Raw genomic sequence first — 23198 nt, forward strand, 5'->3', positions numbered from 1 at the left:
CATTTACAATTCTGAAAATTTCCACATTATTAAGAATGGGTCAATATTAGTAAATTGCTAGTTGTGAAAATAAAAAAACATGTTAGCACCTCTTTGCAAATTTACAATTAGGCACATTCAAATTTTGTGCTAGATCATAAAGTACTCTTTCAGAATTTATGGAACAAATATCCAATAGGTGTACAGTGGCCAAAGAAGTGCAAGTGGTACAAATGGCTATAGATGTGACAATACACAAAATACGACATAAATCTATCAGAAATTAGAAAAACTATATTGATCTTCCGATTTGCTAAAAGAACACAGGTTGAGGGTAGGAACAAACTCAGTTATAACAGACACAAGAAAGTCCAGACCTAGGCAGAATAGGGTTTCCAGAAAGTCTGGAAACTGGTGAAGAGAAACTTTTTGAATGCAAGTGGGTCCAACTTGAGGTAAAAGAACTCCTGGACAAATATGTAATATGCCGAAATGGAAAATATAGGGCAAGGAATATATGGAGCACCAAACAACTAAATAGCTAATACCAACAAAATTTATTGCTGTCTGGTCCCAGGACCCTTAGTATACCATGTATGGGGTTTGAGGGACTCTAATAAAAGTAAAAAATGATGGGAGAGCAACAAAGAGCCTCAGTGGTAGAAGGACTGGATATGTTATACGAAGACAAGTTCCACTCTCCCACAGGTACAGAATGCAGGTACTGGGTCCAGGGACAAGAAGATACCCTAACTATAAGAACTGCAGCTTTAGGTCAGGATAGGACTAGATGCTGAGTTTCAGAGTATTAGACTGAATTTCTTTAGGTTCTTCCTCCTACATTTTTAAAATTTATTTTAGAGGTTAAGATGGTGCTGAGTCTGCAAGCCAGAATTAAGTGGCTGGAACTATGGAGGGTAAAATAGTTACAGAGGCTGGGAAGCAGAAGAGTCCTAACTATATTAAGGGTTTGCTTAAAGAGAACTGTGGCAGTTTGAGATTATTTATGAATCCCCAAAAGAGAAAGGATTACGTTCATAAACTAATCTATTCTGGGTGTGATACCCTTTGATAATATTGGACTCAGTTGAGGGGTCCTTGATTAAATTACCTGTTATGATTAGAACTTTGATTTGACCATGAACCTAAGGCATAATGTAGGTTGAGTCCCCACTGTCTTGGTGGGTTGATATAAATGGACACTCACTCAAGAAGACACATGGAAGAGGAGAGAGCTCTGTCATTTTTTATCCTTGGGCCCCAAGGAGAGATGGGCCTTTCACATGATAGATTGCTGCTGAAGGGAACAGAGCAGCTGAGCAGCTGAGAAGGTCTGGAAAGAAATGAGCCCTATGCCAGGGACTGATATAGGAAGTCCTGAGAGACTAGACAGAGATTAACAACTATCTTGTGTCAACACGTGGCAACTGCTTTTGGTGAGACACAATCTTGAGTTGGACTCTTTAGGGCCTTATAACTGTAAGTTTTTACCCCAAATAAATATCCTTTATAAAAGCCAACAGGTTTCTCATACTTTGCATCAGCACCCCTTTGGAAGACTAATACAACAACTGAGTGTTGAAACTTAATATTTTAATATGTAAAGATTTATTGCTACCAGAATTTGTCCTACCCTTCCACCTAATCGTCACCACACATCCTAACTGTAGTAGTTATTGATCTCCCTTGATTTCCATGGAAGAATAGAAAACAACAGAGACAGATATCCCTTGCAGATATTTAGCATGTGTTGTTAATCTCACATTACATACTAGTATCCTAGAAGCAAGCCATCAGAGGTATGAAGCTGAGCTCAAGACAACACTTTTCACAATTTCTTCCCATATAAGGATCACTTCCCTTTACTGAAATAACTCATCATCTAGCAGCATTATCAGAAGAGATAGGAAAAAATAGGCCTAGAAATACAATATTTGTCTTTTCAGTTCCCATCCATGAGTTTATCTTCTTATGGGCTCTTGCCATCTTGTGTGAATGTCATCTACTTATTGGCTCTAGAAAAGTCCCTAGAAAGATCTAGATACTCCTATAATCTTACCATAAAGAAAAGTGATTGGAAAAAAAAAAGTGATTGGATCCATAGATTTCCTCCCCCACTTCGCATATAAATCTTTACTAACCCAGCCCTAACTTACCTTACAACAGTCAGAAGAGACGTTAGTGAAACAAACACTAATCAGAGGAACAAAAATAAAGGTCATCCAGTCCAAGTCAGGCTGACTGCAGACAATTGTTCCTTATACTTTGGTGCACAGTATAACTCAACAAAATTATTTTTTTAATAGATCCCTTTTAAAGCTTTTCCATAAAATCTTTCATGTCAATTTAGTTCAAAATGTTTCAAAATTAATAATCATCAGGGAAAACACATGCAATATGTCTTACAGTGTTGGCTGTTTTAAAAAATACATTGATAACCACATCTGACAGCATACTTAATGGTAGAAGGCTGAAAGATTTCCCCCTAAGGACGGAAGAAGACAAGGATGCCCACTTTCACCACTGCTATTCAACACTGTGCTGGAAGTTCTAGCCAGAGCAGTTAGGCAAGAAAAAGAAATTAAAGGCATCCAAATTGGAAGGGAAGAAGTAACACTATCACTATTGACAGATGGCATAATCTTATATATACAAAATCCAAAAATTCTGTAAGACAGTACTCAGTCTAATAGATGAATTCAGCAAAGTGGTGGCATACAAGATTAAAACACAAAAAGAGTGGTGTATTTGTCTACCAAAGGGGTGCTGATGCAAAATACCAGAAATGGGTTGGTTTTTATAAAGGATATTTATTTGGGGTAGGAGCTTACAGATACCAGACCATAAAGCATAAGTTACTTCCCTCACCAAAGTCTATTTGGACCAAAATGGCTGCAGACGTCTGCGAGGGTTCAGGCTTTCTGGGTTCCTACGTTCCTGGGGCTTGCTTTTCTCTGGGTTCAAGGTTCCTCCCTTCCTGATGCTGGTTTCTCTTTCCTCTGGGTGCTGACTTCCCAGGTCTTCAGCATCAAGCTCTAACATCAAAAATCCCCGCATCAAAAAGCTCCAACTCTGTCCTTTGCCATGCCTTTTATCTGTGAGTTATTATCCACCAACAGGTGGGGACTGGGTGGGGACTCAAGCATGCCCAGGTACAGATCAGATTATAAACATAATCCAATATATCTTTTTGGAATTCATCAATTATATCAAACTGCTACAAGTAGTATTTCTATACACCTCCAATGTACAATCCAAAAAGGAAATCAAGAAAACAATTCTATGCACAATAGCAACAATAAGAATAGAATATCTGGGAATAGGGAAGCGGATTTGGCTCACCTGATAGAGCGTCCACCCACCACATGAGAGGTCCAGGGTTCAAACCCAGGGCCTCCTGACGTGTGTGGAGCTGGTCCATGTGCAGTGCTGATGCACGCAAGGAGTGCCCTGCCATGCAGGGGTGTCCCCCGTGTAGGGAAGCCCCATGCGCAAGGAGTGCGCCCCATAAGGAGAACCGCCCCTCATGAAAAAAATGCAGCCTGCCCAGGAGTGGCACTGCACACACACAGAGCTAATGCAGCAAGATGACACAAGTAAGAGACACAGTTTCCCAGTGCTGCTGACAAGAATACAAGCAGACACAGAAGAACACACAGCAAATGAACACAGAGAGCAGACAACTGGTAGGGATGGGGAGAAGGGGAGAGAAATAAAATAAATCTTTAAAAAAAAAATACCTGGGAATAATTTAACCACAGATGTAAAGGACTTGTACATGTAAAATATAAATCATTGCTGAAAGAAATTAAAGACCTAAATAAATAACAAGACATCCTGTGTTCATGGATTGGAATAATTAATATGATTAAGATGTCAATAATACCCAAAGTGATTTATAGATTCAACACAATCCCAATCATATTTACAACAGCCTTCTTTGCAGAAATGGAAAAGCCAATTATTAAATTCACCTGGAAGGGAAAGGGGCACCAAGTAGCCAAAACTATCTTGAAAAAGAAGAACAAAGTTGGACTACCACATCCCAATTTCAAAACTTATTACAAAGCTACAGTAGTCGAAACATGGTGCTAGAACAAAGACAGACATATAGACTAATAGAATGGAAATGAAATTTAAGAAATAAACCCTCACTTCTGTGGCCAATTGATTTTTAACAAGTGGACCAAGTCCATTCAATGGGAAAAGAATAGTCTCTTCAACAAATGGTTCTGGGAAAACTTGATGTTCACATGCAAAAGAATGAAAATGGACTCCTACCTCATACCATAGAAAAAAATTAACTCAAAACGTATCAATAATGGGGAGCTGGTATAGCTCAGTGCTTGAGTTCCTGCTTCCCATGTACAAGGTCCCACGTTCAATCTCTGCTACCTCCTAAATAAAAATGTATCAACAACCTAAATATAAGAACTAAAACAATAAAATTTAGAAGAAAACATGAGGCGACGGTCTTGGCCCAGTGGTTAGGGTGTCCGTCTACCACATGGGAGGTCCGCGGTTCAAACCCTGGGCCTCCTTGACCTGTGTGGAGCTGGCCCACGTGAAGAGCTGATACGCGCAAGGAGTGCCCTGCCACGCAGGGGTGTTCCCCATTTAGGGGAGCCCCACACGCAAGAAGTGCGCCGCCCAGTGCCAAAGAAAATGTAGCCTGCCCAGGAATGGTGCCGCACATAGGGAGAGCTGACACAAGATGACGCAACAAAAAGAAACACAGATTCCCGTGCCGCTGACAACAAGAGAAGCGGACAAAGAAGATGCAGCAAATAGACACAGAGAACAGACAACCGGGGTGCGGGGGGGAAGGAGAGAGAAATAAATAGATAAATCTTTTTTTTAAAAAAAGAAGAAGAAAACATGATAAATATCTTCAGCAATGGATTCATAGGCTTTACACCAAAAGGAAGAGCAACAAAAGAAAATGAGATAAATTGGACTTAGAATTTTAATACATTTGTGTGTTATAAGACATTACCAAGAAAATGAAAATTCCACTTACAGAATGGGAGAAATGTTTGGAAACAATATATCTGATAAGGTTTTAAAATCCAACACAATAGCAAACTAACTCAACAACAAAAAAAGACAAATAACCCCATTAAAAATGGGCCAAGGAATTGAACAGACATTTTTCCAATGAAGATTTACAAATGGTCATAAAACACGTGAAAAGATATTCAACATCATTAGCCATTAGGGAAGTGCAAATCAAAACCACAATGATACACCACTTCAGACCCACTAGATTGTCAATTTTTTTTTTAAAGGGGGCGAGAATAACAAGTAATGGCCAGGTTTCAGAGAAATAAGAACCCTTTTATATTGTGAGAATGTAAAATGGTACAGCCACTGTGAAAAGGTTTGGCAGTTCCTCAAAAAGTTAAGCATAGAATTACCCTGTAATCTGACAAGCCAACTCTAACTTCTAGGCACATACCCCAAAGAATTAAAGGTAGGGACTCAAGCAGATATTTGCACACCATAGTTCGTAGTAGCATTATTCACAATAGACAAAAGGTGGGAGTAACTCAAGTGCCCATCCAACAGATGAATGTGTAAACAAAATATGGTATATAAATACGATCACATTATTTTGCTGTATAAAGGAATGAAGGATGTGCAATAACAGGGATGGACATTGAAGATGTCATACTGAGTGAAATAAATCACAAACAAGAACAGATATTGTATGATTTCATTTATATGAAATAACTAGGACATGCAAATTTATAGAGACAGGAAGTATATTACAGATTACCAGGGGTGAGGGAGTGAGTAATGTGGAGTTTTGTTTGATGGGTACAGAGTTTCTGTACAGGGTAATAGAAAAGTTTTAATAATGGATTGTCATGATGGTAGTGCAACATTGTGAATGTAATTAATACCAATGAATTGTATACTTGAAAGTGATTAAAATAGGGAATTTTATGTTGTGTTTGTTACCACAATAAAAATAATTTTTTGAAAGTACATTGACAAGGAAAAAAAAGGCCACATAGATGAAACCAGAGCATTTAAAAGCAATTTATGGAAAGCGGATATGGCTCAAGTGATTGGGCTCCGGTCTACCATATGGGAAGTCCTGGGTTCAATTCCTGGGGCCTTGTGGTGAAGACAAGCTGGCCCAAGTGGAGAACTGTGCAGCAAAATAATGCAACAAAAAGAGACACAGAGGAGAGACCATAAGAGATCAGCAGACCAGGAAACTGAGGTGGTGCAAGAGACTGAGTACCTCTCTCCCACTCTGGAAGGTCCCAGGACTGGTTCCTGGTGCCACCTAAAGAGAAGACAAGCAGACACAGAAAAGGGCACAGTGGATGGACACACAGAGCAGATAACAGGGAGCGTGGGTGGGGAATAAATAAATAAATCTTAAAAAAAATTTATATCCTATAAATATACCAAGGAATGGCATAAATGAGGTAATATGGCACTAAACAAAGTGAGAAAGCTACATTTAAGAGTATTCCTTTTTGTACATAGAATTCACGGCAGTTGCCAGACTACGAATTTAAAAAACAATATCAGTTTTTCTAAGCTCTGTTAGTACAAAAATAGTTTAACTTTTACAAGATGTGGCTAACATATGTAAACTCATTTTTTTACAGAAATAAACCCATGTGAATGCTTCTTTTCTGTGCCCTTTCACCTTGCCTGTCCGCTAGTGCCCATTAATGCCCTCTTCTTTGTCTTTTCTCTTCATTTTGCCTGGCTTTACACCCACGTATGGCAGACAGAGAATCCTAGAGGCCTAAAATTCTATGGCAGCTGTTTGTCAGGTGGGGGGAAGGAGGCTACACTAACTGTCACACTGGATACAATTATATGGAAGGATGGGGAAATTATCCCAAATGCCTCTCACCTGTAAAAGAGGAGGATGGACGGATGCCTGCCTGGCCCCAGAAGACAGAGGTTAAAAAAAAAGAACTGTGACCAAAGGCCAGAAGAGGGAAGATCAGCAGTTAACTGTTTCTTCTAGCTCTTTCATGTCTACTCATGGGGAGAATCCATTTTGTGAAGCATCAGGCTTTCAAAGAAGACCCCTGCTCCTGGAAGTTAACATGAAGTAACATCTATGAATGCAGGAAGGCCAGATCAAGGCTTGTCGCAGAAACAAGGCCAGGATGAAGGGGATAAAAGGAAGGCAGGAGAGAGATGGGAGTCCAATGAGGCCAAGCCTAACCCAGCTAAAGGATGGTTGGATCCAAGAAGATACTGACAGAGAAGAGCCTGGGACTACACTATTCCCCATAAGATGTACACAACAAACTTCACTGTACCGGTCAATCAAGTTACAAAACGAACTTTTTAATCCACTCCTTTGTTCCTTTAAAAGCAGCAGTAAATTCACTAGTCAGATAGACTGATACAGTTTCAAATGTTATTGCTTTACCTAAGTTGTCCCTTTTTTTCATCCCAAGGATATTAACTATTTTAGATAATGTATAATTATATGTAATTGATGTATAAATATATAACAATTATATTCATAATATCTACAAGAAAATTTGAGGTGGTTTTCTTAGCCTAAGAGCCTGGGGAAAAGTGGGAAAACTACTTTCGTAAGATTTCACCTCAGAGCTCAGCCATGTAGGTGCTGCTATAGCTCTCCTACTACTCGCTTTATCCAATCCCATCTTCTTGCTGGGGATCTGACCCCCTATTGGCTATCTCATACCTTTAAACTGCCTGCTTTGTGACCTCACTCTCCTACCAAACCATCTGGTAGAATCTTGGGGTTTCCATGGAGTTGTCTTTAAATCAATTCGGATCATCGCAAGTGACCAGTGACCAGTGACCAGTGACCAGTGACCTTCATACTGGACACATGCTCTCTTTGGCGTCAGCCACTCAGACATCGTTGAGTATCGTCTCTTCAACCCTTGTTGCTGCAATTGATGTTTCCTCTTCTCTGACCATGTCAGGTAAGGAAAAAAACTGTTTTAAAAGTTTCTTTTATCGATTTTATTTTTTTAACTGAATTTAATAGAGCGAAAATAGTACAGAATAATGGGGGGATATTGAACTAGAAATCTAGAGACCTAATTTCAGTTTTGGATTTCGCATTTACTAGCTATGTAGCTTTGTACAAGTCATTGAATCTCAAAATCTGTTTCCTTGTCTGTTATATTAGGATTTTAGATTGGTTGACGTCAATTGTCCCTTCATTTTCTGATATTGGATTTTAAATGACATGTCCATAGAAAATGAAATCAAAGACTTCTTGAGAGTATTTCAACAGAAGTAGAGAGAAGTCCTAAGCGGTATAGGAAACTAGCAGTATGTGCTGAGAAATGATGTTTCATCTCTAACGGTCTCTCTCTACTAACAATTCAACTTCATTATTTCAAGTGTGTGCTGTTCAAAATGTAACATACACACATTATGGAGTTTTCCATCTAAATTAGGTAAAAAGAGAAAATAGGGAGAGAGAACTGAGAGAACTGGACTGTAAGGAGGCAAGTATTCTGGTCTCTGGGTGTTTGAAGTGGTTTTCACCAAGCACAGGCCAACAGGAGCCAAGAGGGAGAAGAAAATGTAAGAATGGAGAGCATGGAGAGCATGGAGGAGTTCTCAAGGGGAAAAAAAAGAGGTAGTTAGGATGGAATGTTGAAGAGAGTACCGAAGATTTTTAAATTAAAGCAGAAAGCATAAAGTCTACTGAGAGCAGAGAAAAATGAAGTTGTTTTCAGCAAATGCCTAGATTAATGGACTAGGAAGAAAACTAAGGTTAGAATGGGGTATCACTAGAAAAAGTAGCTTATCAGAATAATCACGCAGTTGTTTTTTCACGCCTCTTTGAACACAGATGGCACTTGACAGTTTTCACTATGAGTGTTTTGGAAATGATGATTCATATAAACAAGAAACTGATAAAATGATTATACAGGGAGAGGTGGAGGGAACAGTTTTCAGTGTGTGCTTTCTTAAATTTCATTCTAATTTTGAAACTATGTAGGTGTTTTACCTTTTAAAAATAAAATTAAGTTTAATAAAGTGATGTCTCCTAACTTGTATCAGAAGGACAAATTTCCAGTTAAGGTCTGCTTTTCATTTTTACATTTGTTAAGTGGAGTGCGTACGCACAAACAGTGACTGTTTTTAGACTTCACCTACCTAAGAAGAAAAAGAAAAAGCCAAGCCCCAGATCTCTAATTCCACATTTATCTAACACAATTTTATGGAGGTTTTGGGGCTTTTCTTACATCAAATTTTAAAAATTTGTGATGATTTCTTTTTAGGCTTTGGCTATAACATTTTCCAGAATGTTGAAGGTGATTATAATCTAGATTTCTTGGACAAACATAAAAACCTTCAATTACTTGTTAAGTGTTCTTTTCTGCTGATTATGTGGCTATATGAAATTGAAATATCAATTTCTATTAGGATGAATATCTGTTACTTGCTGGGCAAGTGATGGAGAAATATGAATGAGCATGATAATGGAATTCCTTGACTTTTGTTATTTAGCTCTCTGCTTTGTACCCATTTTTATTTAAATATTTGCCTATATGCATTGTGGTTTCCTATACATTCACATTTACTTCACTTTTCTGCTTTCTGTGCAGTTTTCACTTATATGTTTTTCTCTGTATGTATTTATTAGAAAATTCAAAATTACCTTCTATTGTAGGCTGCTTTGGCTTAATAGTGTTCATTAAATAGACTAGTAGTGTTCACCTTCATAATACTGAACGTCATTATTAGCAAATTTATTTTGTTTTGATGCTCGCTAGTTTTCATTAATATCTATACATTTATTTTTAGTTCTGTGACATGTTTTCATGATTAGTATGTTATTTCAGTCCTTCCAGAACTTATTATATTCTTCCATATGGAGGAATATAACATATTAATCATGAAAACATATCACAGAACTAAAAATAAATGTATAGCTATTAATGAAAACTAGCAGACATCAAAACAAAATAAATTTGCTAATAATGACGTTCAGTATTATGAACGTGAACATTACTAGTCTATATTGTTGTATTTTGTTGTATATATTGTTATATTGTTATTATAACCACTTTATAGATGAGGAGCCAGAAACTCAAAGAGTTTAAATAATTTTTTTCTTTCAAAAATCATTTTTTGAGACACACCTTTCAGGTAGTTCTTTTGACTTTGGGTGAGAAATCAGGTTGAAGAGGGTTTGCTAACTGGGCTGGGTGGTAGTTGAACTCTAGGAAATGTCATAAAAACTGCACAAGCAACATGAGACACTGACTATTACAAGGGCAAGAGTTGTACTATTTTCAAATGGACTGGAAAAAAAAAGCCTGTATTCAAAGTTCTGCCACTTCCAGTTTCTGACAGCGTAATGCTCAGGGCAAAGAGTCTGGCACAGGAGTCAGGATACCAAGGTACTATGACCTGATAATGCTACAAAGATAATAGGAGACCTTGAACAAGACATCTGACCTCTCTGAGCCTCCATTTCCTCACTCATAAAATAAGCAGGTGAAGGCAGAAGTTCTCTAAGGACTATCAAGTTCTAAAAAGCTTCAGTTCTAGGAAACAGGATACATGCCAGCACTGATGCAGGCTCAAGGGGAACATGAGACAGAGGGATGGTTTCTTCTAGCCTAGAGAACAATCTATGAACCAGACTACTTGGGCTTTCTGCACATCTGTGCCCAAGTTGGGAGCACAGGTAGCTAATATGGAATAGTTTCGAACTGCTCCAGCACTTACAACCCTCATAAACACTTTGATATTTGGTATCTCAGTGAGTATTGGTATTAGAGTTTTCCTGAATGCAACCTTAAGATAATGATGTTTCTCAAGTATACTGAGAATTTATCAGTCTCAATGGTTTGTCATCATCCTCTTGTTTCCTACAGAAAATTTCCAAACTCCACCTTTGGTTGGAACTCCAAACTCTGTGCAGCTCTCCCTTCCCGTGGTGAGCAACGTTGCTTCCCTAACAGGAAGTGTCTGCAACTTCTCCAGGGTCTCTGCACCAGCTGTCAGCTCGGCATGGGTATTGCCATCAGCCTCTGGCACCTCTTTCCAACCACTCATGGGTAGTGCCTACCTTTACCAACATTCTAGCATGACTATGTATGGAGTTTCTGGCCAGAGCCAGATCTCCACTTCAGCTGCTTCCTATCCAGGTATTTTTGAATGGGAGATCACAGGAAGCACTGAAAAGAAGTCATCGTCCCTCGAGGACTTCACTGTTACTGTCATTGACCAGGACACGGCTGTTTCTTCCATGCCCGTGACAGCTCAATATGATAAAACTTCAGACACCAATACCATGGTCCCTCTGTATCCATCACTGTCTGCCAGCCTTGTTCAGGGAACACCATCTCAGATTCCAAATCAGGGACAAGGCCTGTCACTTCCTTACCAGGAAGGCGGCCAGGTATATTACTATAATCAAGGCACACTGGGGCCCCTGATCTCTGGAGAACTTGGCCCTTGCCTGCAATCCTATGGCTCTGTGTCATACATGGGAGGTAGGGCTTCTGCCTCTCAACCAGAACTGGTGATGGTGCTAAAGGAAGTTCAACCCACAAATGTTCTACCACCAGCCTCTGCATCTGGAATTTACTACTCTGTGTCTGCTCAACCCATCACCGAAACAAACTTTCAAGGTAAGTACAAACAGCAAGATGGGAGAGGAATAAGGTCAGCATTCAAAAGGAGGGTCAAATCTGCAGGAGGAAAGTGGTGACCCCACAGACAGGTAGAATTCAAGTCTTGAGTCTTTAACCGTTACCTTCACTAAGTGCTCGCCAAAGTTTTCAGATTCTATTGTACATAAAGAACACCTACTAGAGGCGGCACACTGCAATGGCCTTTTATGCTACATGTAAGAGAACCCCAAGAGTAGGTTGAGAAATGCTACATTTTCCACTCCCCTAGGTGATATATTCTTTGAGAAAGAGTTCAGCTCCTTCTCCTAGATTGTGATGTGTTCTTATACTCTCAGGAGAGTGGAGAGAATTGAAAGGAAACTATGGGAATGCTAGGCTTTATAAAACATTTATTTTTAAAATCATTCTCATGCAATTTATTTGACTTATAACCATTGTATGAAATAAAATGAAAACCAGGAAATAATGACATCAAATGATCATAACTAGAGCAGCGCTGCCCATTTACATGCAGGGTCCTGTCTATGATCCTTAAGCAAAGTTTGTAGAAATGCCTTGCCCACAGTTGTTGGGGAAGGTGCCCAAGGGCTGTATATGGTGTCTAGGAGGGGCACCTCGCTTACTAGGAACTGATTTCTTCCTTGATTCCTTTGTAGTGATGGAAACGTCCCTGGGGATGGAGACTTCCCTGGGATTGCAGCTTCCAAGCCAGACATTTTGTATGCCACAAACTCCAGAATTCCCCAAGTCCTGCAGTAGCAGAAATATCCAGATACTTGAAAGTAACCCACCATCTGAGCTTGGGGACATTTCAATGATTGCTCCAGTCCAGAGTCCTAGTAATCTCCTTGCACTGCCTCCAGCTCCACACCAGGAACAAACAGAGAATAAGAATTTGGATGAGATTAAAACCAAGCTTTCAAAGCCTCTAGATGCCTACCAGATCACAATAGATAACCAAGATCCTCCACTACTCCCTTTAGAAATCCCTGATATTCACCAGCTTCTGGCCTGTATTGATCCCCTCGGCCAAGAGGAGCAGTCTGGTTCTGAAAATGCTGATCTGGGAAAGAATGGCATGGGTCTTGAGGACCAAGGGACATTTGAAAGTGGGATGGAGTCTAGCAGTGGTTTCGCAGATATAGCTACACTGGTGAAGGATATTCACCTTCCCCCACTCTTCAGTTCCTTCAAGGACCTTGATCAATCTAATGGTCCCAAGGCAATCAAAGCCATCAAGGTGAATCAAGTGCAGGAAAAGACAAGTGAGATGAAGGGGCCCTCTGATCAAATCAGGAAGAATAAACACAAAGCCTCCGAGCCTATCAGTGGTGCTCCCAAGGCCAAAATCCAGCCAAAGAACCCAGATTGTCTGGTAGATGAAGAAGTGGTTGTTTGCAATACTGCAACCAGTGAGAGGGCTCTTATGAAGAGTGGCAAGCATCCAAACAGCAAACCTCAGAAAACTGCATCCAGCCGAATCAGCAAAGCTAAGGGCCGTGGGCAGGAAAAGCCGAAAAGGACCAGAGAAAACAATTCCAAGAAAGGTGAAGAGAGTAAGCAATCAGGAAACAAAGTTAAGGGAGAAGAAAAGCCAACCATTCCCAAGATGAAGCGGAAGAGAAATCAACCTGAGCTTGGCCAAGAGATCTTTAAAAAGCCTCGAAGCTGCCTGGGCATGCACATGCTAGAGTCCGTGCAGGTTTTTCATGCTCTGGGGAAGAAGAATGATAAGAAAATTGGGCTCTCTTCTTCCCAGACTCGGGGAAACTCAAACAACACCAAAGACCCCCGGCCATCCCTAGCTATCAAACCATGGCTGGATACCCCACGTGAGGGAAAAGGTCCTGAGAAAACTAAAGCCAAATCCCAGAAACCAGAAGATAATGCTGAGAAAGAATGTTCATCTCCCTCCCAGTATGAGCTGCCACCTCCTGGGAAGGTCAAGTTGATACCTTTGCCTTTTCCGACCGTAGACAAGCCTCAAATTCGACCTGTTCATCGGAGGCCACAGTCTCTGGCCGCAAATCGGCCTTCGGTGGCTTACCCTGCCCGGCCTGGTTCTACTAGTTCAGCACAACCTACTGCAGGCAACCCATCCCGGCCAGCTCCTGCCAATGCATCCTGGACAGGTCCTGCCAGACCTGCTCGGCCAATTTTGACCAACCAAACCAGGCCAGGTTTGACCAACCCTACCCGGCCTAGTGTTTCTCAGTCTTCTGTTTCTAGGCCTGCACCCTTCAAAACATCATCTTGCACTTCTCTCCAACGGGACCCTGTTCCCACTGCTGTGACCAAGTCCCAGTCGCCACCCAAGCCTCAAAACCAATTTCTACTCCAAGACTTCTCCTTCCAACCAATTCCATGGAGGAAGCCCAATGTTCCTGAGCCAGTCATGTCAAACCCCATCACAAAAGAGCAGAGACCGGAGCGTGAGGCCATGAAGAGGCAGGCTCAGCTGGAACGTGAGAATGCTGCCAAGTACACCTCTTTGGGGAAAGTGCAGTTTTTCATTGAGAGGGAGAAAGATATGGAAATTGCTCGATACTATGGCTATGCAATCTAATAAGAACTATTAGGATTTTTGGTGCTACTTTGTGAGCCAACTATTTTTCCATATATATAGATAGATAGTTACAAATTTCTATATTTATTGATATATTTTAAAATAATAAAATTGAATAAATGTAATAGGACTAATGAATAATAAAAAGGCCTTTTGAGTTTTGAGATGCTGTCAACTGTTGTTTTCCTTTGGTGGGGTTGGGAAGCAAAGTTTGTATTATAAGGGAGTGAAAGTTGGATGGGTGAATGGGATGAAATGGGGATAAGAATTGAGGAAATAGTAAGGAACTTAGTCCAGAAATAGGAAAACCAGAAGGGTAGAAATTTTACTGACTTATAAAAAGAAGCAGGGTGGGGGAAATGGCAGGTGTAAGAAGCAATATCTGGGTTATAGAAGAAAATTTCGATAGAATTGAAGGTGGCAGATGAGTCTGGGTTGACCAGGATAAACATAAAAAGTCTCAAGCGGGGCTGGCCTTTTTGTCTCATTGCCTACCAGGCAGATATTTTAGAAAAGAGGATTCAAGACACACCTCCAGCAGGTTTGGGTTGCCTCAAATCTGCATGATTGTAGTTGGCGAAGATGAATCCACAAAACACAGGGAACCCACTGCGGGAGGGGCAAGGGTTCAGAGTTGTTCGGAGGGCAGCACATTGGCCTTGGGGCCTAGCCAAGGGAACTGCAGCAGGAGCTGGAATAAAAATCACTGATTATTCAAGACCAAGGCACCAGGCCCTCTAGATGCACCATTTCAGTTAGCCTTTGCAACAACACAAGGCTAGTATCACGGTGCCACTTTGCAGAACACGACAAGGAGCAAAGCCTCAACTTAAGGCCTTTAAGCCTCTGACACCTTGCAATGTTTTCCTTGTGTTTCTTTTCGTTTTATCATCCATGAGTACATCCCTTGATACTATGGTTCAGTCCTGTCTTTTTTAAATCTAAATTTTAACTCTTTTAAGCTATGCCTTCCTCTCAATTTATCTTTCAAAGAACCTGATGGCTTGACCTGCAGAGTTTCCTATAGCCTGGATTTTGCTGATTGCATGTCCATGACCCACTTTCTTCTATATTTTCCACAAATTGGCAGCTGAATCTAGAATTCCGGAAACTTGATCCACTGCAGAAGATGGTGTGGTCTTCCATCAGAAGCAAATAGTGTCTGGTTGTCTCCCTCTGCCTGTGACGTTAGCAATACCAATTCATTAATTCAATGGAGGTTATCAAATGGTGACGTTCTGTCATTTCCTTTTCATTTATTGGCTAGAATGACTCTATAAAGTAAAGCTTCTCATCCACTATTTGGTTAACCTGTTATCTATAAGGCAGGTAAAATAAATACCTGAGTCCCTTTATTTGCCAATTTCAAGAGAATTAATTTGTTCCCTAATATTTTCTTTTTTTTTCTTTTTTTTCTTTTTTTAAAGATTTATTTATTTATTTAATTTCCCCCCCTCCCCTGGTTGTCTGTTCTTGGTGTCTATTTGCTGCGTCTTGTGTCTTTGTCCGCTTCTGTTGTCGTCAGCAGCACGGGAAGTGTGGGCGGCGCCATTCCTGGGCAGGCTGCTCTTTCTTTTCACGCTGGGCGGCTTTTCCTCACGGGCGCACTCCTTGCGCGTGGGGCTCCCGCACGCGGGGGACACCCTTGCGTGGCACGGCACTCCTTGCGCGCATCAGCACTGCGCATGGCCAGCTCCACACGGGTCAAGGAGGCCCGGGGTTTGAACCGCCGACCTCCCATATGGTAGACGGACGCCCTAACCACTGGGCCAAAGTCCGTTTCCCCCTAATATTTTCTGAAGGTGACCAATTCTTATTTGTTTTTAATGTGATTATGCACTTATGGATTTGAAAATATTTGAGAGATTTCAGCCCATTGCAATTATACTTTGAAGCTCAAATTGTCCCATCTTTGGCCAATGGGAGCCTCTTTAAATTGAGTCCTGAATCCCCTTGACCTGACCCTGGTTGCTTTTGATGGCTTCCTTACCAGCATTAAAATGTGCTCCAGGCTCGTCATGTACATATCCTGCCTTAGATCTGGAATTGGTCATTTCTCCAAGAAGCTTTGTTTTTTTGTGTGTGTGTTTTTTTTTAAAGGGAAATGGCATTTCAAGACCACAATCTTGAAACTAGGGTCTACAGGGTTGTTCATTGTTTCAAGGACTTTTCAGTGTAAAGAACTAGTCAATATATCTTTTAAAAAGATCTCATGAGTTCATACTAAACCTTTCTATTCCAATCAAGGGCTACAGGGTTTTGCTTTAACCCTTTCAATTTTACATTTGAATCTAAATCTTAATTTCCTGGCTGCTAACACAAATGCCCTACAATGGGTTGGTTAACAAGAATATTGGCTCATGGTTTTAGAGGCTGGAAGGCGTGCTTCCTCCTGGGATCCATATCTTCTGCCGCAACAGCAATCTTTGGGATTCCTTGGCTTTTCTGATACACATGGTGACATCTTTTATGTTCTGGGTTCCTGTTAACTTCCAGCTCCTGGCTGCTCCCTGTGGCGGCTTCTTTTGTGTTCCATTTCCTTTGCTTATAAGGAGTTCAACCATATTGGGTTAAGGCCATCCTTGGTCAGTTTGGACACACCTTAATTAATAACATCTTCAAAGCTCCTCTTTACAAATGAGCTCACACCCACAGAACCAGTGGTTGGGACCAGAACATGCATTTTGTGGGGGACATGATTCAATCCCCAACAATCCCCTTTCTTCCCCACAGAGAATCCTGGATCTCAAGAACACAGGGATGATAAAATTAGTATATCTCATCTTTTCATTTGGTTTATCACATCACATACAATAGTCTCAATAACATCAACATACCCCCACCAATATAATTACTTAAAACAGTGAAAATGTTTGCCCATATTTAACCTATTTTCTCATCCCCTGTTTTTATAGTTATACATGTATATGATCAGAACACAGCTATTACATACTACACTCTCTCCCTTTTAATCTTTATTTAGTCTTAGATTTATAGCTATTTACTTATTCCTTACCACCAGCCCTGCTGTAGATGCCTCATTTTGATGGTCTGAAACTCCTTTTCTGGAAGATTTTTTAGAAAGGGCTCATAGGGTCCAAAATTCTCTTAAGTCTTGTTTGATGGTAATATTTTCTTTTATACAGGAAAGTTTATGTGGTTTGATATAAAATACTTGGATTGTATTTCCTTTCCTTGAGTATCTTTCTCTGTTTTCTTCTGGCGTAAAAGTCTGATGATAATCTAATTTTCTTTCCTTTATGTGCTTTTTGCTCTTTTCGGCCTAAATGTCAAAATCATGTTTTCCTTTAAAATGCAGCAATTTTAATGTCTTGGAAGTGGTTTTCTAGGTTGATATTCTCAGGAATGCAGTGTGCTCTTTTGATTAATTTCAATTTTTTTTTTTAATTTTAGGAAAGCTTTCTCGCATTATGATGTTTAGTATTTGTTCTGTACCTTGGTTTGGATTTCTTCTTCAGGGATTCTTATCTCTGGTTTGGATCTTTTTGTTGTTGTTGCCTACCTTCAGTATTTGCCATCTTCTCTAGAATCCTTTTAATCCTTCTCTTCACTTCCTTTGAAAAAATAATCCATTGAGGTAAATTCACGTAACATAAAATTAACCATTTTAAAGTGTACAATTCACTGGCATTTAGTGCATTCACAATGTTGTACAACTACCACCTCTATCTACTTCCAAAACATTTCTCTCACTCCAGGGTAAAACCCCTTCTCCTTTAAGCAGTTTCTGCCCATTCACCTCTCCTTCCCAGCATCCAGCAATCACCACTCTTAATTCTGTGTCTATGGGTTTACCTATTCTGTATATTTCATATAAATGAAATCTTACAATATGAGACCTTTTGCGTCTGGCTTCTGCTGAGCATAATGCTTTGGAGTTTCACCCACATTGTAGCAAGGATCAGTACTTCATTCTGTTTATTGCTGAATAATAATATTGTACATATATACCACAATTATTTTTATCCATTCATCAGTTAATGGACACATGGACCATTTCCACCATTTGACTATCGTGAATAGTGTTTGTTTAAAGACCATCTTCCATTGCCATGTTTTCAGCATGAAGGTTTCTTTGGGTGTGCAAGCTCTGTACCATGATGCTAGATATCAAGAATGTAGTCTAGAAGTCTCTTGCTGTTGCCCAGGAAAGAGCAAATAGGAATGAGTGTGCAGGAGTACAGCATGCTATGACAGTGAAGAACCCGAGAGGTCAGAGGGGGGCTTCTATATCCAGGGAGAGTGCCCATGCCAGGTGGGCATCAGAAGGACAGGGCATCTCAATTCCTAACCTGGCTTCGGTTCACTAGGAGAGGTGCTGAGACCTACTAGCTGACAGAATAGCCCCATTCCCAACCTCCAACCTTTGGAGCAGGGGTTGGGAGGATCTTCTACTTGGTGATGCTGAGAAAATGGCAGAAGTTTTGTGGCATTAATTTCCTAGTTGCATGGACACAGTTGTCCACTTTTCAGCTTCTTCAGGTAAGCAGGAACTGAGGATGATCAACTTTGGCCAGGGTTTTCTTGATTGTTGTTTCTGGGCCATATGAAGTTAAGAATGCTGACCCACTTGCAGCAGAGGCCAAAACCTCGGCTTAACTCTTATGAATTCCCTCCCTAACAGGAATGGCTCCTGCTTTCTATATCCTCTTGACCATTTTCTGGAGACCTGCCAGGACCTGAGCTTGTTTACTTTCTAACAGGCACAGTCTGTGTGCGTGGGGGTTGGTGTTTGTGATTATGTGCTCTGGTCTTTTATATGCTACTCAGTCATAACTTCTTAAAATCTTTCATTCAAGTCTTAACACATGGCACATTGGTCAGTAAACTCTGTTAATGTAATAAGTGAAACATTACAAAAAAGAGCATTTTGGGGACTGTGTTCAACAGGAGCAGAGGCTCCTACTTTCCACCCCAACAATTTGGTTTCTGCCTGTGCTTAAACAATAACAGTGTCCACCTGCTGGATTTGTTCACTGCTATCTCGCTAACACTTAGAACAGAACCTAGAATATAGTAGATGCTCAATAAATATATACCATGTGCATAATGGAACAAATTGATTTTGTCCCGTGTTGGCTCCTGCCAGGAACCACCTGTGCTATATGGCACCTGTTTCTGTATGTTCAAACCACCCATGTTCACATTCTGAAGGGAAAGAGTAGTGGAGACATAGAGTTTTGAAGACACAGTAGAGTGCACTGTACACCTGTCTTCCCAGGGTTCTCTGTAGGGCATCCAGGAATTTCCATCATGGGCCTTAGCACTGGCTTACATATTCCTATTTGTGGGGAGAAAGGATCCAAGAAGTGCTTTCAGTCATAAGTCTGCAATCCAGTGACCACAGAGAATCTTTATTTTGCTTCAGGGAAATCACAGAGAAATACACACAACAGGAATTGGGAGAAATATGATCTTGACTCTGGTTTGGTTGAGGAGGTAACATTTGAGGTGGGACTGTAAGCTAGACTTTGAAGAATAGGTCATCACACTAACAAACCCACAGGTAGGCTCCCCGCAAAAAACTTGGAAGCAGTTGTCCTCTGAGAGTTAAACATTCAAACCAAATCAATAAGTTTCAGGGAAGCGGATTTGGCCCAATGGAAAGGGAGGCCGCCTACCACATGGGAGGTCCAAGCTTCAAACCCAGGGCCTCCTTGATCCGTGTGGAGCTGGCCCATGTGCAGTGCTGATGCGTGCAAGGAGTGCCGTGCCACGCAGGGGTGTCCTCTCGTAAGGGAGCCCCACACTCAAGGAGTGCGCCCCATAAGGAGAACCGCCCAGTGCAAAAGAAAGTGCAGCCTGCCCAGGAATGGCGCGGCACACATGGAGAGCTGACACAACAAGATGACACAACAAAACGAGGTACAGATTCCCAGTGCCGCTGACAAGAATACAAGTGCACACAGAACAGGCAGCGAATGGACACAGAATGCAGACAACTGGAGGGGCGGGCAAGGGGAGAGAAAAAAAAAATCTTAAAAAAAAAAAAGAGGTTTCAGAATGGTGATTTATGAAGTCTCCCAAGAGACAGAATAACTAGCAGTTTGCAGGACTGTTTTGGAAAGAGGCTGCAAACATGTTTGTACATACACACATTCACATACAGAATGTGCCACTCTGGATATGCTGTATAAAACCACATTGTGCTAACCTCTGGGGCAGAAACTATTGTACAGGTCTTTATGTCCCCGTTGCTTTGTACAGTGACTTTTACAGATTAAACATTAAGTTTCAGTAAATTTTATTGGCGTACCAGCATTTTAAAAAGTTAGTCTAATGTTATTAAGCAATAAGAGTTATTGCCTAATCCTCCGACTGCCAAATATATGTGGAAAATAACACAAATAAGCTGAAGAATAACTCAGGTGGGGTTTTTCTCCACCCCATTTAGGAAGTCTGGATAGTTTAACCAAGTTTGTAACTGTACTTGGATTAGCAATCCCTTCTTGAATGCAGGATCTTCCTGAGTGTGATGGAGGCACTGGCAGGAAACCCCTACCCCAAATCAAAATAATTTAAGAATTAAGCGAGCGGATATGGCTGAACCTATTGGGTGCATCCCTCTCACTTGGGAAGTCCTGGTTTGGTCTCCTGCCTCCTAAAAAAGGGGACGATCAGAGACAGCAAGCAAACAACAAGAGGATGGGGAGGGAATAAAAAAATTTTTTTTTAAACCCACAATTAATTAGGGGGAGTGGTAAGGGTAAGTGTTTTTAAAAAGTAAAACCTGGTATGCATTTGTAAACATTCAGTGAGTGTACACTTAAGATTTGTGCATTTTGCTGTAAGTAAATTTTACTTCCTAGGGGGGAAAACTGCAAGCAATATTCTGGTTAATGATATTCGTGCTGAAGTACTCAGGTGGAAGTATACTGTCTACAACTTACTTTGAAATGCGTTTTATTACACTTAATTTTATTAGAGAAGTTGTGGGTTTACGGAACAATCATGCATAAAATACAAGAGTCCTGTATACCACCTATTATTAACACCTTGTATTGGTTTCGTACATTTGTTACGATCAATGAATGCACGTTTTTACAATTATATTACTAACTATGGTCCACGGTTTAACTTAGGGTTCCCTGTTTTTGTTGTGCAATTCAATGGGAAACGTTTTTTTAAAAAAAGTATGGATTGACGGATAGACAAAACAAGCATAGTAAAATGGCAAGGGTGGAAAACATGTGGTGGGTACACGGGTTTTCGCTGTAAAATTCTTCCAACTTCTCTGTATTTTTGAAAATTTCCATAAAATGTGTGTGGGTTTTTTCCTTTCTTTTTTTCAGGAGGTTCCTGGGGAATGAACCCAGGACCTCGTACAGGGGAAGAGGGCGCTCAACCATTGAGCGGCATCCGCTCTCCAGTGAGAGTTGATTTTTTCGGTTGTTTTTTTTCTTTAATGTTTTAAGTCTTCGGTTCTTTCCACGCCTCGAGTCCTCCTTTAGCCCAATCCACTTTCTCTACAAACACCGTTGCCCTTTTGTGTACTGCCTCCTCATTGGTCGGATTGTTGTCAGGTAGCCCCACCCACCGGCCTCCTGCCCTGGGTCCTTAGGTCTTCCACGAGCTGGAGGGCGTGGCGCGGGTGCCGGATGTGACGTTTCCGGAAGCTCCGAGTGCCGCCCGCGGGGAAAGGTGGGGAAGGGTCCCGCGCTCGCGGTGGGACGGGGGAGCGGAGCGTGGCTGGACTCTGCGGGGGAGCGGCCGCCGTGAGTGCAGGGCCACAGCCTTCTCCCGCCCCGCGCCCCGCCCGGCCCGCCGCGGGCGAGGCCCCAGCTGGCTCCGGTCCCCATGGGCTGGCGCCTGACCCGCCGGGCCCTGCGCTGCCCTGCTCCCTGCAGTCGAAAGACGCGAAAACCTCGGACTGTTTTACGCCGGGTTGGCAATTTGGGCTCGAGTGCCTCAAGAAGGGCGCTTCTCCGCTGTATAGTCGGCCCTCACGCCCATTCTTGCTGCTTGCGTTCGCTGTCTCCTCGTTCTTCTCCCTCAGTTCCTTACGCCACCCCCCTCCCCTATTTGCGGATGCCACAGCCCTTCCGAGTGTGGTTCAACCCTGTGGTACCCAGGCCCTCTTGATGGCCTCTGGAACGGGTTCTTTTCACGATCCAGAAGATCTCCTCCTGAGAGACCCTGAGATGCGACGAGCATCCTCTGCTTCAGTTAGCTTTCATGAAGGGCTCTGGCCTGGGTTTACTGATCCGACAGCTTGGGCAGGTTTGAGATCTCGCAGCTTTTTGAGCCCTCGAAGAGGCTCTGGGAGATGGAATTCTACATCCCCAGTAGTCCCCGTGGCTTTTGTGTTATTAGTAATGACGGTGTTTTAGTGGGGAACCTTCCTGTGGACCCATATATTGAAGAGAACCAGAGATAGAATTGGCCGAGAGCAGAATATCTGCGGGAGGGATTGGGTCAGAAAACAGTGGAAGCAGATGGAACTGAAATGAGGATTCCTGGGCAGTTCGGAATCCTGACTGAAGCAAAAGATCTCTGTTGAGAAGAAGTAAGGTATAAGATTGAAAAACCAACCAACCAACCAAGATGGGGCTAGTTGACACAGGGCCTTAAATTCCTTGAACAATTCTGTAGTTGTTATGTTCTAGAGCATGCCAGGTAGGGCGGACTGTAATTCAATGTGTCAAATACCCTAATTCTTATTGGCAATGACAGTGATGGTATCTGATTGGAAGTTGGAGTCTGATTCTAACAGTAACAATATCTAAAAAGATTGTAGGATTACAATTGTAGATTTTGGGACTTGGGGAGGAAAAGCTCCCAGGTTTGTTTTTTTCCATTCATATCTTTGTGCCCTTCTGTTATCAAAGAATGCATAGTCTTATATATTTGAGTAAATGGCTGTTTTCAAGACCTAAGTTTCTTGCTAGGAGACGGTGATGCTGTTATTGCCTGGAGTGGTGGTTTAGTGAACATAGTTAGGATTATGACCATTCATCCCCAAGCAGTTCCTCTAATTAACCTTATGCTCAAGGTTTTAAAAG

At 41.4% G+C, this 23198-nt stretch overlaps 2 protein-coding genes across 5 annotated transcripts in view; both read left to right on the forward strand.

Annotated features, from left to right (window-relative positions):
* Positions 1-7428: 7428 nt before the first annotated feature.
* Positions 7429-14339, forward strand: C17H2orf78 (chromosome 17 C2orf78 homolog). The gene is made up of 3 exons (XM_004482058.3): positions 7429-7925; positions 10848-11606; positions 12266-14339. The coding sequence occupies exons 1-3, from the start codon at positions 7829-7831 to the stop codon at positions 14173-14175; spliced, it is 2766 nt and encodes a 921-aa protein (XP_004482115.2). The 5' UTR covers positions 7429-7828; the 3' UTR covers positions 14176-14339.
* Positions 14340-21772: 7433 nt separating this feature from the next.
* STAMBP (STAM binding protein) overlaps positions 21773-23198 on the forward strand; it is a 33772-nt gene continuing 32346 nt past the window's right edge. The window contains exon 1 of one of the 4 annotated variants that reach the window (XM_004482060.4): positions 21773-21837. Coding sequence is in view for 1 of the 4 variants with exons in the window: in XM_071208915.1 (XP_071065016.1) it covers positions 22372-22416 (45 nt within the window). In the remaining 3 variants the exon portion in view is untranslated. Of the gene's footprint in view, positions 22708-23198 lie in introns of all 4 variants that reach the window. The other 3 variants (XM_004482061.4, XM_004482059.4, XM_071208915.1) reach the window with 3 other exon arrangements.

This window comes from Dasypus novemcinctus, chromosome 17 (assembly GCF_030445035.2).
Source record: "Dasypus novemcinctus isolate mDasNov1 chromosome 17, mDasNov1.1.hap2, whole genome shotgun sequence".
Lineage (NCBI taxonomy): Eukaryota > Metazoa > Chordata > Mammalia > Cingulata > Dasypodidae > Dasypus > Dasypus novemcinctus.

Coding starts and splice junctions, on each gene's coding strand:
- C17H2orf78 (XM_004482058.3), top strand. CDS start 7,829: ATGCTCTCTTTGGCGTCAGCCACTCAGACATCGTTGAGTATCGTCTCT. Junction 7,926..10,847: donor CTCTTCTCTGACCATGTCAG/GTAAGGAAAAAA, acceptor TGTTTCCTACAG/AAAATTTCCAAACTCCACCT. Junction 11,607..12,265: donor CACCGAAACAAACTTTCAAG/GTAAGTACAAAC, acceptor ATTCCTTTGTAG/TGATGGAAACGTCCCTGGGG.